The 18,196-nt window shown below is 40.9% G+C and overlaps 1 protein-coding gene across 1 annotated transcript in view; it reads right to left on the bottom strand.

The window, feature by feature from the left end:
* Positions 1-18,196, bottom strand: part of LOC102203672 (protein tyrosine phosphatase receptor type G) — a 109,475-nt gene continuing 91,279 nt past the window's right edge. Inside the window, exons 13-29 of the mRNA XM_005724486.2 lie at positions 17,789-17,927; positions 15,281-15,372; positions 13,575-13,666; positions 11,968-12,064; positions 11,771-11,853; positions 11,219-11,353; positions 10,989-11,123; positions 9,749-9,921; positions 9,485-9,620; positions 6,278-6,424; positions 5,744-5,837; positions 5,258-5,334; positions 3,983-4,111; positions 3,674-3,820; positions 3,366-3,508; positions 1,655-1,790; positions 1-785 (exon numbers count right to left, since the gene is read on the bottom strand). Of these exons, the coding sequence (XP_005724543.1) occupies positions 639-785; positions 1,655-1,790; positions 3,366-3,508; positions 3,674-3,820; positions 3,983-4,111; positions 5,258-5,334; positions 5,744-5,837; positions 6,278-6,424; positions 9,485-9,620; positions 9,749-9,921; positions 10,989-11,123; positions 11,219-11,353; positions 11,771-11,853; positions 11,968-12,064; positions 13,575-13,666; positions 15,281-15,372; positions 17,789-17,927 (2,102 nt within the window). The 3' untranslated portion in view covers positions 1-638. The remainder of the gene's footprint in view (positions 786-1,654; positions 1,791-3,365; positions 3,509-3,673; positions 3,821-3,982; positions 4,112-5,257; positions 5,335-5,743; positions 5,838-6,277; positions 6,425-9,484; positions 9,621-9,748; positions 9,922-10,988; positions 11,124-11,218; positions 11,354-11,770; positions 11,854-11,967; positions 12,065-13,574; positions 13,667-15,280; positions 15,373-17,788; positions 17,928-18,196) is intronic.

Genomic DNA, 18,196 nt, shown 5'->3' on the forward strand with positions numbered 1-18,196 from the left:
CAATATAACAATATAAATCCCTGTAAAAAGCAATAAATGTTCACATTAGATGTCGTAACACACTTTAACAAAATAAGCCATAGGTACATTTTACAAGACAGCAGTGAGATACTGGGGAAATAATATATAGGCAGGTGTGAGTCTCTCACGAGATAAAAAGCTTCACCCCTGTGGAGCGGAGCCTCAAAACAGTTAGTCTGACTGAAGTGATAAAGTGACATAATTCATGCTTGTAAAATGAAGTGAAGTTTTGTTCCGAGACAATCAGGAAGCGGATCGCTTCAGCACATCCCGGCCTTCGTGCCTCGCGTTTGTCTCAGCGCGGTCCAAGATCCGAGTTTCCTCGCGATGCCAGGATTTAATGATGTCATACTTTTGCTCACTGGATTTTAGGCAGTAACACTGATAGTATAGTGCAAACTGGACAGAGCTGCTTATTCCTCGTGTCAAATTAAAACAGGTGCAAACGCTCAGCAGGATAACATTTAAGACAAGAAATAAAGGACAAAAACATAAATATCAAAAAACTTTTATCAGTATAAAAAGTAATAAGGTTATTCATTTTAATCAATAGTCTGGCAAAAAGGCCTCAGAAATGTTCTCGGATTTTTACAAATTAAGTGCCTGTAAGAATGTCCTCAGACGAGCGACTCCATGCTCTCTGCGGGGTCCGACTCATCTGCGATCACCACCGCCCCATTAGTGTCCATGTGCATGGGGCTCAGGCCACACTCTCGGTTACTGACCAGGCTGAGCATGGCTTTGTAAAGGTACTGGTACTGCTCCTGTGCACACAAACACAAAAACAGGCACCAAGTTCACTCTAAAGATCACTTAATTTTTTTAATATAATCACAAGCATGTCTAGGTACCACCATCAAAGGACGTTTCTGTTACAAACAGATGAATGAAAGTAACTTTTGCAGTGAGTCACCTAAAAAGTAGAAACATCCAGTTCGCCAGCCTTTTTGCCCAAATGATCCATTTATGAATTCTCACCACATACCATAGAAAGCTTTAAAAAAAAATTATACTAGATGGTGAACACCATGAGGCATTTAGCAGCTAAAGCCAAAGACATTTTGTCAGGAATTGGTGAAGAAAACAGAGCTTAAGGAAAACTGGACAAAGCCAAGAATACTAATGGAGCTCCATCTCTGCTGAATGAAAAGTGTGCTTGATGTGAAGACACCTGGCAATTTGTGTATCTGCCAGCCTGTTTTTCTGCCTGCTGTTGACAAGAAAATAATCAATGCAGCAGTAAATGCAGCTTAAGGCAGTATTAATTGACTTTCTGGCCACTTGGGGGCAGCAGAACAAGCTGTAAACGCAACAATGTCAATCGCAAGCTAATGAAGTTGATATGCAAAAGGTGTTAGCAACCCAATCCAAATCTATTTATACTTCCGGCAGATACAGAGCAACATTTAGCATTAATTCAGAGGCCCATTCGGAGCAGATACTCGTTTTTAGTTGGGTTTTATGGAAAATGGTGACAGTAGACTACACAGTAAAGCACTGTGCAAGCAGACAATCCACTTCAACTTCAAAGGTGTTTGACATGCTTGTTAAAGGAAAAAAAAAAGATAAAAATATTTGACAATTGTAACACAAAATTTTAGGCACTCGATGTTTTACCACAGTGTGAACTTACTATGTCAGTGAAGACTCCTGGCCTCATGAGATTGATCATCTTAGCCACCTGATAGATGTCGACAACACCCTCGTTCTCCAGCTGCTGGGACAGCGTGGTGAGGGCACAGAGCATTCCTGCTGACACTGCTCCATACCTGAGAGGAGATACCCAGAATCAGCTCTGCTGGCTGTTTTCCTAATTTTGTGTTATCGCCTTAATGACTGCATATGTAGGGCTAATTTCTTGTATGTCGCTTTATAGCTTGAATACAGCTACTACAAATAAGCTGCTGACATTATGCATAGTCACTGCTGGTTTCTGGACAACTGTTTTGGTTTTGTTTGTTTTTTTAAACCGCAAACACTACACGTTCGTTCTGCAGCAACTTATCAAGTAAAATGTTGCCAGGCCTAAAAGTAAACTTTGCTTTCTTATTTATTCAACTCTAATTGGGACAAAATGAACATCATGTTCTATTAAGGAAGACTTGAATGTAGCGCTTGTGACCACAAACTCATACCAAAAGGGTTAATTAGGCATGGCAAAATTATTAAGTGTCATAAATTGTTATTTTTGCCCTGCACATGCATACTAGTCAAAGACATCGGAAAGGTTCTTCCTCCCTCCCCCAAAGTTAACGGTTTCACTATGCCATGTCCCTTTCACATTGAATAGTTCCTTGTGCTTATATCACTCTTAAACTGAGGTTAGATCATTGTGATCTTCATTGTGTGCTCTAAAGACTGACATGTCACAACACAGTATCACTCAAGGTTATCGGACACTGAGAGAAAGGGCTGTCAGCGAGTACACTTGAATCACAATGCCTCGGCAGTCTCTGCACTAGAATCCAGTTGAACTGCATAATGTTTGATTGAATGGTTTAACATTACCAGTTAAGAGTCATGCATGCAGTTGCATATAGAAAGCACTGATGGAGGTCACAACTACATTTGCCACCACTGTAAATAACTGAATAAGTAAAAGTGAGAAAAACGTCAAATTAATTCATATAAAATAAAAGGTACAGTGCCAATTTAAAGGCAAAGTTGTAAGCAAATTAAATTAATTGGGCAGTAAGATGTGTTTCCCACTGACCTCTAATACTACTGGGTGTCTTTCTGCAAGACTCACAACATGTTAATTTATAAAGAAAAAAAAATCAGCACTGCACTGAATCAAAGAAAGCAGAAACCTGGCTGCATACAGCTTCCCTTGTCAGTCATAAGCATCCCATCATGTTCGCACCTAGTATATAAATGAGTGGGGGAACACTGGGGCTGTTTTTTTGCTCTTTGACAACTACAGGGAGCAAACAGATTTATTTTTTATTGTGAGGACATTGTGCAATGAGAACTATTCTGATAGGCGCTGCGGTTACCAACAGCAGCTAAGGATTTGTACAGACGTCTGGAGGAAAGACATCAGCTGGGAACATGGAAAACGTTTTGGTTGCCTGGTTACTAAAGACACTTCTGGCGTTTTGGTTTATCCTCCAAGTGCACACACTTAAGGACTTTTCAAAGCCCAAGCCATGGAAAGCACTCCATCTGTATCCCACTCGTGAAGACCCTACAATGTCACCACATCTACCAAAAGTTAAGTTAACATCTGAGGAGACCTTCCCTTCTGAACTCTTCACATTTCGATTAACTTAACTTGAACCTTAACCCAAAGATTATTTAGTCTTTTCTCATCACAAAAGCCATAAAGGTAAATATAAACATACTCATCATGCACAATAGTGGGGCCATCTCGAGTCATGGCTTCCTCCTTGATGACACTAATGAGCTCGAAGGTGCTGCTGAGAGGGGCATCAGGGTTTGGCCATTTAGGGCACTGGAAATGCCTCACCTCCAGAACGTAATCGTCCTGTTGGAGAAGAAGAGCGCACACCCATGACATGTTTAATTAGGATTCTACACATTACAGCATTTCCCCACTGAAATAAAATGTAATAAAGATGATGAACTCCTGACATGATGCGTCATGTAATAATAACCCAACACTGATGTAATGAGGCAGAGGAGCAGCTACCTGTGTGGCCTCTAGAATGAAGTCATGGATGATGATCTGCTCCTCGTTGGAGAGGCACAGTCTGTCCTTACTGATGAGTGTGACAGTGAAGGCGATGCAGTTCATGGCCTCTTCGCGACTCGGCCAGTAAACAAATTCATCCTCAGCCTGCAGGGAAACCATGAAAGAAACCTGGTATTTACTTTTTCACTAATGATTCATTTTCATTCTAAATGTTCACGTACAAACGGCGCACGTCCATCAGAAACTGCGGGACAGACAAATAAGAAACTTCAGAGAAAAATTGTATATTCTTCCTCCATAACTTACCAGGCCGTGGTTGTCGGGCAACATGACAATAATTTGAGCGTTATGGTCCCAAATCATTCTCCAGAAGTCTGTGGTGGTATGAGGCAAAGGATGCTGGGTAATGATGAACTCATTGCTCCTGTAGTAGCCCTGAAATGACAGACAGTGAGCTTTTAGTTTTTCTCAAGGCCACAGCACTCATGCATATGAAATATTTCCCACACTAAAAAAAAACCTTAAACGTAGTTAGGTCCATAATTTGTGGAAAAAGTAATTTTGCCTCTGTACACCACCACAGGTGATTTTAAATCAAACAACTGAAATGTGAATGAAATGCAGATTTGAGTTCAGTTGAAATTAAATTTCGAATTAAATGTTTAAGAATTCCAGGCATTTTAATACAAGAGATCCAAAATTTAGTAAAGAATTGACTGACGACCACATTTCATGTCCAGGTGAAGCTTTGTAATTTCACGACAAATGAAGAAGACATAACATCTGAAGCAGATTCAATGTAGTTTTGCAGTTTTTCCTTGTAATTTGAAATAAACAATCAGGAGATGCTTTCATGAATGTAAATACAGAGGGTTTACGACATGGTGCAAACCACTGGTTACGCTCAGCAACGAGAAGAGCAGATCAGACTTTGTCGGGAAACATTTAAAAGAACTCGGAAACAAAGACTTCAGACCGATGAACCGAGACTAATGTACCAGCATGATGACGAGACAGGAATACGGAGAAGGAGAGAAACAAGCATGACACGTCATCTGTCAAACAGGGTGGAGGCAATGTTAATGGCATGGGCATGTATGGCTGGAAATGGAACTCAGTCCCTAGTTCTTATTGATGATGTGACTACTGACAGAAGCAGCAGGATGAAATGTGACATGTTCAGGGCTATACTCTGCTCAGATTCAGCCAAATGCTGCAGAACCGATCACATAGTAAAGACAATGTGGTGGTTTTGTGAGGTAGAACTATAAAATTCATGTCTCTGCTCAACAAATTATGGACCTACTTGTAACCTCCACATCACAATCACCATCATTGTCATTTAAATATAGATCGCTCTTTCAGAACTAGCCAGGGACACAGCTACTAGTCTATAGCTCTAACTCTGGTTCATTTATAGCTATTTTCTCAGACACTCAGCACTGTCCCTGTCAAACAATTGCAAGACAGGAAACATCAGTCAATAAAATTCTTCAAAAAAAGACCCCCCAAAACACAAAAAACCCCACAATGACAGAGTAAACAAACAAAAAAAATCTCTCAGGAGCTATCACACTGTACCATTATGTAGGATGCATTAATGTAATCTGTTCCTTTCATGCCAGGCAGAGTGGCGAGTCCAACCCTTGCTCGCTCCGCTGTTGAGAGGCAGAGATAGAAAAACACATTTTGAATCAGAACCCCGGCCTCTGTAATATTGCACTGACTGATAATGCACACATTTATTACCAGTCCCGACTGTTGCTATAGCAACAAGGACCTCCTTTTCCATCATCAGGGTTTCACCAAGGCATGGAAAGATTAACTTATAGGACTACGGCAACCGATTTTAATGTTGGAAATATGAATAAAGAGAGGCTGCGAAATCTGCCATAAGCAAATCTGAGTCCAATTCTCATTTCCTTTCATTTACAAAATTAACCAACACAAGATTGATACGATTCGTGGAAGATTATTTAAACACGTTCTTGCCGAGAGCTTGTTCGACATGACCTTGGTTCGCCGAAGCCTCGGCTCCATGTCAAGTATGCTGCTGTAAATACTCACAGGGAACCACTGAGGAATTGCGGTTCTTTTCCTTGTTGCAGTCTTTGTGGGCGCTGAAGCACTCCACAAAGCGTGTGTTGCACTGAGTCAGCAGCTGGCGAGAGAGAAGGCAAAATTAGATTTTAGTCCGGAGAGTCGCTGTAAATTAAAATCAAACACATAAAAACTAAGATATAATACTGTTTAAACCCCAAAATTAACAGCAAGTCTTTCACATTAATAACAAGCATGTGAATCTCAGGAGGAAGTGACATTATGTGGGAGCAATTAGTTTGTCTCTCCTGATGTTGAAAGAGCAGGAGCTTAATGAAACATTCATCAAGCTTTGCATAAGGCGGCAGGGGTGACAGACATGACTTTATTAGCATCAACATCAGAGACGCTCTCAATTTATTTCTGTCTGCGAGTGGAAAGCCGCCTGCGTGTTGCTAACAAGCTTCTGAGTCAAAGACCACCTCAAATGCAGCTGATGGAGCCACTGCTGACGCAGACAGCTCGTCTAACGCGACTAGTTAGACTTGCGCGCTTACTAACCCTGAACTGCTTCTCCAGCCGTGTGCGGCCTGTTGAGTTGGGTGTAAGGACGCTGTTGACATAGCTGTGAAGCTGCCAGGCGGGCACCTCCGTCTCTCTGCTCAGGATAGCCTCCATTAAAGCATCGTGGATGAAAACATACTGCTCCTGGTGGGAGACAAAAGATTCAGAAATGTTTCAATGTATCTTTATATTTTGCTTCCAAGGAGCCAGATTATTTTAAAGTAGTCTCCAGCAATATCTCTCCAGGCTTTTTGAAGGTGTTTCAAAGTTTTCATTTTGACAACGCTCTCTTTTCGCTCATTTTCAGTCCAGTCGTTATACCTAAACAGTCTCACAGGAATTTTTTGTTTTGTTTGTTAAGTCACTTGACACTGACCTACGAATCACTCAAACATAAAAAGGCACCAAACTCAAAGGATGAATCAGTGATGTGTCAACACATAAAAGACAACGCAGCAAAGAACTGATTTTAAATTGTATCTTTAGGCACTTTGCTACTGGTAACCTGCTGCAAAAGTAGGGCTGAACGATTATGGAAAATAATCTAATTGCGATTTTTTGCCCCAATATTGCGATTGCGATGCGATATGCGATTATTTTTTAAGGTCTTTGTCTTCTGTATTATTAAACAAAGACAAGCAATACATCATATAGTATGGCCAATACTATATTACATTAATTTTAAACTGTTCTTTCCTGGAAGACAGACCTCTGTTATGATGACATGAGGTGATGCATGAATTGATGACTGACATTTTTATTTAACTTCTTCAATCACAACAGTATATTTGAACATACACAATAGTTTATTTTTAGCTTACAAACATCTGAGCATAAAGTGCTGACAAGGAACCCTGGTGTAAACATTAAAATGAAAGTCAGTACAATGTGCAGATTGCAGAAATATACATAAAAAAAATCAGTGGCTTTACCACACTCAGTTTTTCGACATCTGTGAACTACTAGACAGTCATTCAATTAAAAAATAATATTAAAAAAATAAAACTAATAAATAAAAAATGCACACATCTTACTGATCTCTGCAGTCAGTAACATTACACATAAAGTGCAAACATAGTAGCAATTGTATAAACACACACACAAACACGCCTTTAAAATTTAAAGGCGTGAAATTGGACGGTCTAGTTCTGATTAGCGTCACCGCTGTCTCGGTGGAGTTTAATAAACTCGGCCGTCTGCTTCTTGCTATCTAAAATATAACCAGACACTGGTGTAAATTCTCGACTGTCTCATACTTCTGTTTAATAAGTTTTCTGTTTGACGTTTAGTCAGCTGTGTGAAAACCAAGGAGGAACCCACCCGGGGGATTAATAAAGTTTTATTTTATCTAATCTAATAACTTTAATCTCAGCCAAACCGATTTACTCACGAACAAACAAAACACTGAAAAAAGCCCAACAATAACGTTTTTAGGTTGTCTAAGTGACTTATATATTACGTTTAACCCGAGCAGCGAAACTCCGCGGTGATCTGAAAATGATGTGTCGGGAGTTGTGCCGTTCTTGGCCGCATCAGTAATCCTCGAGCTCTCGGCTAGAGGGTAGCAGACGCCTCTGAAAACGTCGAAGCACTTTTGCAAATATGGGATATCTTGATAAACCGAGCAGATATTTGATGTTTACACAACTACTTTCTCGCCTGAAAATATGTTAAAAGTTTATTTTGTGACCCAGAAAGATTAGTATGAGTAATTTTAAAACTTAGTAGCGGCCGCCATTGCGGGAAACTGGAGTTTGGCTGGGCCGCGCTATGAATTCTGGGATATGGTAGTAATTTGGACAGCCTTCGGCGCGTCGCTGTGACGTAATCGGTCTACAAATGCGGCCTCAGGAGGATGCAGCCCATGAATTTGGACATGTCCAGAGTATAATCGCAGCCTTTGCGGTTAGAAAATTGCACTTGATCATGTCGCGATATTATCGCAAATGCGATATATCGTTCAGCCCTATGCAAAAGCACAAAATTTGTTCCCATTTGTTTTGTTGAATATTTGAAAAAAGCCAGAGACAACAGGCACAAAATGGTGTTTTCCCTCCAACCAGATGATTCCCAAAGAGTTTTTAAAAAAACAGAGAAAGATGGACATGTGGAGAACAAAGGAGCCATTCTTACCAGAAAAGGCTGATGTATCCCAAATTACGTAAGAACTAGACTTCATCCAGTTATAGCCACCAAGCAGATTTACTTTTATTGACAAAAAGTGAGTTTATTAATTAAAATGCTTATTTAAAATGATTGTTAGGAAAAAAAACTTATTATTATACATTTTTAATTCCAAGTACTCTTCCATGCCAAGTTTTAGCATTGTTTACTGAAGATAAATATCAGACATCTACAGACATTATAAAAACAATATATTTAATTAAAATATAAATGATTAGATAATAAATATTGGATTCTGCAGAGTAACTAGTAGAGTCAGTCAAAAGAAAGAAAAAAAGAAAACAAAACATTTAATCTGAATTTGTCCGATTCCCCTTTAAAAGTTGCTTCCTGGAAATCTTTCACTGCAGACGTCAAACTGACAGCAGGCAGAAACCTCTCTGTCAAACTGAACCTTTCACGGTGAGGATCATCAGTGCTGATCAGAGCTGGGTCTGCCGCTATGATACCAAAAGGCAGTTTTCAGTTTGAAGAGTTTGCAGGTCAGGAGCGTGACCAGGAGTCTGCTTTTTGTTGGACATTCTCAGGGTTGTATGCCGTGAGGTGGGTCAGCCTGTCATTGTGGACTTCTAATGTAACATCCAAATCTTTGACAGTGAAATCAAAACTACAATACCTGCCTCTAACATTTAGTGAGGGTATTAAGATAAAATATGTAATATCTGGTTAAATTAACTGTTTTTTCCAAGGTAAACTGGTACTAAAAAGTTGTCTGTGAACTGATCTCATAGAGACGATAGCAGGAATATAAATGGATAGGGGCAGCAGGTAACTATGACCAATCATCCCATAGTTAAAAAAATGACTAAAGTGCTGCCAGAGGACAGCCAGTATGGACTCATTCTGGTCTCACCACATCACATTTTGCTCTGCGTGTTGCACTGAAACTGCAGGAAGCGTGACCTTTACCTGAGCTTAGAGTATCAAAGTGAACAGCTTTCATAACTCCCTATCCATCTTTAATCAGAGATGACCTTTAGAGACATTTCCCAGAGTAACTGATTATTTAGTGCTTCTTACCTCAGTCTGGACTAGGTAGTTGCGTTGTGTGCGGATATGTTTGAGAAAATCCAGGACGCTGACTGTGCTTTTGTCCTTGATTTGTTGCAGCATGCTGTCAATGACAATGTATGTTCCGGTGCGCCCCACGCCTGCACTGAAGAGCAGAGCGACAAGCAATATAAGCAAACCCGTACAGGAAGCTTTTGGCCAGGTCAGCAAATATGAGCCTAATGCTAATAAGTAACACTCATCTAGCCCAGGAGCTAAGTAATAATGATGTACCTGCAGTGCACCAGGACAGGGCCCATGTCTGCAGCACGAGCTGCAGACGAGCGGTTGATGAAGGTGAGGACAGGAAGGGTGTACTCCGGTACTCCCATGTCAGGCCACTGAGTGTAGTGATACTGGACCACAATGCGCTCATTTAGTTTCCCTTTCGGGTTCCCCTTCTGCCCCTGAAAGACATCAGAAACAACATTTCTGAGCACGGAACAAAATAGTCGGGAGATAAACAGCATAGCATTTGAAATCTCCCACTCAGCATTTCTAAACAGAAAATAAAGCCTCTATTTGTTCTTTACAACATTATAATGCGTGTCCTAGCGTAAGCATGTACAAAAAACTCTGGATCTCCCCGTGGTTACCCATGAACTGTGTACGGCTGGCTACTGAAAGAAAAATGGGTGATGAATGAATAGAAAAACTCGCACCGTTCACCTTTACACAAGGACATCCTGTGACTGCTGTGCTGTTTGGGTCCACATAATCCCTTAGAGGGTAGGGATACTACAAATCAATATTTCTCAGTGATTGCTTTTATTCTGTCCTGACGCAAATTTGGCACAGCCTCCGTTCACAGGACATGAGGGCTCACTAATGGTTTGATGAATATGACATTTTACTCTGTAACCTGCCCACAATCACTTAAAGTTCTATCCCCACAACAAAAACAAGTTCTAATATTAAGAATAGTTGTTACTAAATATTCGTTTCCAGGAAATGACTGGTGCAAGGTAGTCACTATGGTTACTGAATGTCTGGGGGTGGGGACCATACCAAAATGAATGATAATGAAAGCTGCGTTAAGATTTAACAGTCAGAGAGAGAACATGTTGGATAAATGTGACCTGATGAATCTGATTACCCTTATAAATCTGTCCTGATTTCATTTTTTGGGAAGGTTTTTAATTAAAATCCACAAACCCCCGCGCCCCCCTCCAAAAAAAACATGACGCATCTCATGTTACACGTGGATACAACCTTGGCTTGATCCGTTGATCTGTTCAGTGTAATCAGATGTTTCCCACTAATTCCAAATTGGAACAATATTAATAATTTTCAGAGTACGGTACACAAAAATTCTCCGCCATTAGAGCAGATTCATATTTACGAAATACATTTCTGAAGCAGGCAGATGTCGACCAGTGTTTTCTTTTGACTGGACCGTGATGTCGATGTTTCAATATTTCAGCAGGTTCAACCCACTAAGACAAAGTTTATTATAGTGCAAGTGTCTGGTTACCTTTTTAACTTTAGTGTTCCTAATGAGGAAACGGCGCAATGTGTAGCAAGCGTGCACTTTGGTGCTTTTCAGGGTCACCACGATGCTTCCATACTGCTCGCTGTTCTCTGTTGGCCAGTACTGGTCACATTTCCTCTGAAACACACAGCATGCACAGAGTTACATTTGAACCTATCTGAATTACAGTCAAATGTTTGCTTCGATTATGTGATAGATCAAAGTGAACCTACTCTTCCTTTCTCCACAAGGTTCGTGATCATGACTATGACTCCAGTGTTCTGCTCCCACACCATCCTCCAGAAGTCCTCGAATGTAGACTTGAGAGGGCCCTGAGCAGCTATATAAGCTCTGGGCTGGTTGTAGCCCTGAAAACAGGAGAGTGGAGGGAGTGTTGTTTACTGGTAAGATGCAATCACTCCTCTATCAATATTCCTGATATAGCTGATGCAACCGATTTACTGGCGAAACATTTGCCGGTCATGAAATTCACTCCTTGAGCTGACAGTAATGATACGTATTCATGCATGAATACATTTCTCAAATATAAATTTAAAATTTTTTATTACTATCTGTCAGGTTTATGACTTGGACACCTCGATTGATATTTTAAACAAAGCTGTCAGCAAGCCGTTTAGCACTGCCAATAACTCTTTCACATCGCACTATTGCTTCATTCAAGTCGCTGTTCAGCTGAAGCGGTTCAGACTCGCAACCTTTCCATTTCAAAAACAAAAAAAAGAAAAGTAAACCTTCAACAATGTTAAGTGGCTGGTTGAACTCACATCCACATAGTTGGCATTAATGTAATCCGAATGTTTGGCATCTTTTCCTGCCAAAGCCCGTAATTTCACCCGGCTGTGGTCGTCTAAGGGGAAGCATTGACATATTTGTGAGAATTATTAAAAAGATGAAAACCCGTTTTATGAACACTATTGGAATCCAAAGCGGCAGACGTAATCAGATTTTACAGCTGACTCACAGGCCACAATGTTGATGTATCTGTTTTTGTGCTTGTTGTCAGGATGATTGGAATGTTCTGCTGTGATTTTCAGGTCGGCTGTGGAGCGTTGGACCTCCTGCAGGGAGGAAAAAAAATAAACAGAAATTGATTTTATTAAGGAGGCTAGATCTAACAGAATTACATTCTAAAAAGAAGTTATATTTACTCAAAATCTTAGTGTTCTTTCTGATACTATATTGTTGGGGAAGTTTTATTTTTTTCCACCCTACAGATCTCCCCTGTGCACAGCTCATAGCCCCCAATTTAAAGCCGAACCTCTAGCATGAATTCTGTGCCTTATTCAAGGACGCTTCAGAGCAGATGCTTGCTGCAACTGGGGCTTGAACTCGAGCCTCTAGTAGAACAGCCTTCTTCTTTTCTACAGCACGATGCATTCAGTCACCCCCCCCCAAAAAAACAATCACGTCCAAAACGGCTTCGTCGTGGTGCATTTGAACATTGCGCACACAGGCATCACATTACATGACCCCAATTAGAAGGAATACACTGGGGGTGAAGCTTTTGCCTCCTTTCTTAACCTAGTTACACAGAGAGTGTGTTCCCGTCCGGTCAACCGGCAGACAGACCTTCTCTAATTAACCTTCATCACTCTGGTCTCTCTCTCCATCTTTCTCTCAACCATCTGTTCAAAATTAGCAACCCCGCACACGAGTGTGTGCATGATATAATGTCCAACCATTGTTCAGATTTGGCAGGCCCATTTGGAGAGAGCGTGCACAAAAGATAAATCCTGTGCTCAGTAGTTTAGCAGTATCAGCACTAGTTTATGTGCTTTTACGCAAATTTACGTAATTTTTTCTTCTTTTTTTTTTACTTCAAAGAAAATCTGGAAACTTCTCATTTGGTTTGCTGGGTTTGGACTGGTGTGAAAACCCCTTAGTAGATGTATCTATAGAATAATGGAAAGTGAAGATTGCAGTCACAAGATTTTCATAAAGCTTGACCTCTGACCTTTAGATTGATCGAACTTGCCTGAGATTACATTAGATACAGATACACAGCCTGTCTGACTCGGTGACAACAACATACCATTGGCCTTTTATGGCTGAGCGGTAAACTACACAGAGGAAGACTACGAGGAAAGTTCCTCCCTCGAGCAGAGTGTGGCGAGGTTTGTGGCGTGAAAGCAAAGCAGATCCACTGGATTGGCTCGATTTTATGGTTCTTTGTCTAAGTGAAAGAAATACATAAACCGCAGCAACAACACAGTAATTATTTTAAAAAGCTTTTCGTACCCTTTCCACTCGCTCATCTCCATTCATGATGATGCCTTTATCAATAAACCTTCAGGACCTTTTCTTTTGTAAATACAAATGAGTAGTAAAGGACTGCAAGACCTGCTGTCAGCACAAAGTTGTCAAAACTGCCCAATCAAAGAGCTGCATGTTGGCATACATGACCTCTTGTTTAGTTTGTAGGTAACGTAAAGCAGAGTAGAACTAAAAGGCAACAATGGATGTTTTAGCTCCTTCATGCAGACCAACAAAACCCAGCTCTGATGTAAAACACGACTCTGTACGCAGCGAGGGTTAACAATGCTTCACAATGTTGTGTCAAAAGAGTACCTCAAACTCTTCAGCAAAACCCTGCATGTTGTTTTTGTAGAGCTCCATGACGTGTTTCACAAACTGCTTAACAGGGATGGCCTCCATGTCATCTGCAGGGGAAGCAGTAAAAACAGCAAGTGCCCATTATGTCATCGCTTTTTTACTTTTTACTTTTTTACTGGTAGATTATTTTTAACAAAAGGAAAAGATTAAAAAAATAATAATAATAACCAAGTGACCTCTATCACAAACACCTAGATTTTGGCATTTTGAGCTGTACAGGAAGACACATCTGTCTCATCTGAGCCAAATCAGCTCCAAATCACACATGAAAGATCTTTGATAAGGCTGGTCAGCATCACACAGGGACAGTGCAGGAGACCCAGCTGTCATCGCTGCCGATTCTGGCCAATGTCTTAACTAATACACACTAGCAGCTGGGGCCTCCGAGGCTTTTACTTGCCTCAGTGGCTACAGCATAGAGGTGAATTCTTGCCTATTAATCTGGTCATTTATCAAAGTGTCTTTTTTCCATCTATATTAGTGTCAAGAGACTTATCAGCCTGATCAGTTCATCAGAGTAGCTCTGGGTGAAATGTGGCTTTGTGGCAGCTAGAAAGTGTAATAGACTAAGGCTGATTAGGCCCATTCTTGACAGGACATAAAGCTGAACAAAAGGTGGGTTTAAAGGTCCCACGGCTCCATTTCAAACTTCTGAATCACTACAAATACACACAAATAGATAAGCAGAGGGAAAATATAGTGGGGGGAAAAAGAGAGGAACAAACAAACAAACAACAAGAGAAACAAGGGAAGAAACAAAGAAAGAGCAATAAAAACAGAGTGCATGCAGAGTCAATACTAGCATCATGATTATAGCTCGACTGATGTCACAGCCTTGAAATGTCCCTGAGCTTAAAGCGACTGTGAAAGTAAAGTCTGATATCGACTAGCTGCCACTCCACTGCTGCCTGGGACAATAAGGGCTAAGAAAAGCCAGTCACACAACTTCTACAGTGCTGTTTCCGGAGTCAATTCACATGTAAATGAACAGAAACTGCAAAGCAGACATTAAGGTAATACAGAAAACCCTTTGAAAAGATTTAATGACGCCTTGTAAATGTGCAATACATCAGTAGACATAAATCGATAAAAGTCAGTCAAGATTCCATTAGTCCTCTGTTTATGTCTTAAAAAAAAACAACTATTTTTAAGGTTACAGAACAGATTTAATAAACTAAATTTAAGTTTTGTCTTAAATCTTTTTATGGTTAAAAAACAGATTTATTAGATCAGACTCAAAATTTCTGCAATGGGAACATCTGCAACAGTGATTCCTTATATTTGTAGTCTGATAAATTACCTCTTCACTGGCACCATCATGTACCTGAACCATTTATGGATTACCTTTAGCAGACACATGCTGATCTGCTACTGTTAGCCTAAAGCGGTGGAGAACTTGAGAAAACACTTCAGCCATTACTTTCTTTTTTGGTTCATTTAAATCACTTTTAGCAAACTTCAACTTGCTTGTTGTCCAACTTTTTTTTTTGCACATTAACTAATACAATACAGTACTTTTTTAAAGCCACAACCTCACATACAAATCATACCAAACAGGCTTCATGCAAGTCCCGTTTCAGTCTGATGTGTGACAAAGTACACGCTGGCTCGTTAAAACTGATAAATTAAATTTCTGGCACAGTATAGAAAACATAGCTCACCTGGTATAGGGATGACTGGGATATTCTCATTGGCCACCACCCGTGGAGAGCTGCTCTCCTCCACATAAAAGTGAGCTGTCTGGAAAAATCTCCTGCAGGGACCCAGAGAGATAAGTATAGTGAATGTGGCACAGTAAACCCACCCACTATCAGCTCAAATGATGCAGCCAAGTGTATTGAGGGAGTCGTTAGCCGGTTGTTCTCAGATCCGGTCCGTCAACATCAGCATAGAAATGTTGAACAGAATGACAACAGCAGAAAACTCCTAATGAAAACCCCAGAGAAGTTAGGACACAGCTGATCGCACACAGAGTGAGTGGCTCCTGGAAACAGAGCCTTCGCTGACTATAGGGACCAGGTAAACAACTCACGGTGACACGCTGCAGCGCCGAGCCGAGTTTGGCTCTTTATGCAAACCGAAGACAACTAATCCAAACACATTTTCTCTTCTCAGGGCCTCTTTCAAGGGACTTTGAGGACAAGGAAATCAACTTCAAGATGCATTTTCTGGAGTAAATACTCATTGTTGGCAGCAGCTGCTGCCTCTGCTGCTGCTCAAAAAGCTGTTTCAAAAAGCCTGGATCTTTGCAAATACTGCCAGGACAATTCAATCAAAATTTTCATACAGCCTGAAGTTCAGAGTTCACAGAGTGACAAACTGCAAGCAGCCATGCTCTTTCGTAAGTATTGAGGTTATTTATCTGGTGATATTAAAACAGATTTGTAAAAAGGTCAGCTGTGCATTAAAAATAATCAGCAGCTCTAGCGTGACTGACAACAACCAGTGAGGAACCGGAACACCTGGTATACCAACTCGCATGCAATCTGTCCTATAAGACCCACGTTTCATCCCAGTACTAACATACCCCAGCTTTAACCCTACCTGTACGCCATGCAGAGGAGGGAGCAGATGCTAGTCATTCTTAGAGAGATGAAACCGAAACAAAAAGGTGGAACTGCATTTAAAAAGAAAATGCACAAAGAGAGGAGCCAAACAGAGACGGTGACAGAGAGAATTGATAGAGAGAAAAGAGAGCACGAGAGAGGAAAGGTGAAAACAAACGGGGGAGGAGCGCTCCCCCCGGTTTCAGTCGCAGCCTCCCGATCTAATGGCCTCCTTTGAGGGCAGATGTGGTCCTGCTAACTAATCGGCATCGTCCATGTCGTCTTCCTGACTCTCAGAAGAGCAGCTTGCATTAAGGCCAGTTTAACAGCTTTATTAATGAATTCCAATTAAGAAGAAAAAGAACAGAAAGAAAGAAAGAAAAAAAAGAGGTGGGACTGGGTTTGTTCTCGGCTTTATATCTGTCAGTTTTCAGCCAACACCTTGAGCCTCACAGGCTTCCAGATGGGCAACACCAGCAATTAACACCAGACTCATAACCTCAGACAAACCCAAACAGGGAAGCTTTAATAGATAATTCACTGGCCACACATTTCTCCATAGACGCCTCTAAAAATCAAATGTATGGTGGAATTAAGTCGATATGATAATGAACAAAACATCTGGAACTAGAGAAACTCACGGGTTTAGCCTCTGTGTCACTAAGAGAGACCACGCAGAGGATGAAGAGTAAACGGCTTGATTTCATCTTTCACCGTAGCCTTTTCCCTAAGGGAAGCAGGCATTGTCTGTGAACTGTCTGAGCTGTCACAACAGCAGCTGCGATGGCCATTTCAAATCTCAAAGCTGCCCCTGCTTTTCTACTCAAATACCCAAACTCTCGCTAACCGAATCTGTACAGTCATCTTGCTTTCAGCTCTGGTTTTTTACACCTCTGTGGAGCCAATAACCCCGCTTTTAATTATATCTCGCTGTTTTATTATCTGTCACAGCAAGGTGATAGAAACATTTGCTGTGGCGATCAAATCAAAAAAACAACAAAAAAAAAACATTTAAATGCATTTAACACATTTCAAATATTTATTTCTAAAGAGTCTATAAACAAATAAAATCCTTTACAAGTAGCGGCAGTAAATATACACAGGACCAGCTGAGGAAGTAGCCTACAGTGCCATTTGTTACTCATTAACCAGCCGACATGTGCTTGTGGCCTGGCCTGTGTAATTACTCGGGCTCCAATAGCATGGCTGGAAATTAGCCCAGCAGATGAAGACACAGCTGGGACCCATGCTGGCATTGCGGGGCCTTCAGGTCTCCTGCCCCTCACCCAAGTGGGTGATGGGCAAAATGTACAAAGCAAAGGGAAGAAAGCAGCATTAGTACCCTTGCTAAGCCCAAACCATGCTGAGGACACTTAAACGCAGGTGGTTTACTTAGTAGAAAACATGAACAGAGGAAAAAAAATGCAAGAGGTCCAGTGTGAGTGAGGGGCAGCTGTATTTTTATACCTCTAAAGGAGGAATCAGAGACATCATCATCCCCACACCCAGTAAAGATAAGGCTTTTTATTTTTAATAAAAGGCTACAGCACTTCATCATAGCAATTTACTGTTCTAACAAACTAAGATGGAGCCCCGGGAATGAGGTTGTGAACTCTCTCTCACCTCCAGTAGACCATCACAATTAGCAGCATGATGAGGCACAGCAGAGTGAGAGCAGACACCACCACCAAGGGGACAATCCACACCATCCTGCCCATCCCCGGGTGAGGTGGCGGCATCCCATTGGACATGGTGGTTCTGTCTGAAAGACAAAACAAACACATGTTAAATGTCTAAATATGTCGTACCGACTTATACAGTTTCATCTGTGCTCTTATAAAATGCCTCCGTGAATATATTTAAAGGCTATTCTGATGTTTTGTTCGCAGATAAAATGGAAATCTTGGAACAGAGTAGGGTTAGTCTTTGCGTCTTCTCTTCAGTTAAACGCTGGGACACCATGCTAGGCTTTTCTCCATTAATTCTATAATGTTCACAAAATAAATTGTTTCCTAAAATTAAAAGCCTAGA

This window comes from Pundamilia nyererei, unplaced genomic scaffold, assembly GCF_000239375.1.
Source record: "Pundamilia nyererei isolate P.nyererei 1_Seehausen unplaced genomic scaffold, PunNye1.0 scaffold00012, whole genome shotgun sequence".
NCBI classification, from domain to species: Eukaryota; Metazoa; Chordata; class Actinopteri; order Cichliformes; family Cichlidae; genus Pundamilia; species Pundamilia nyererei.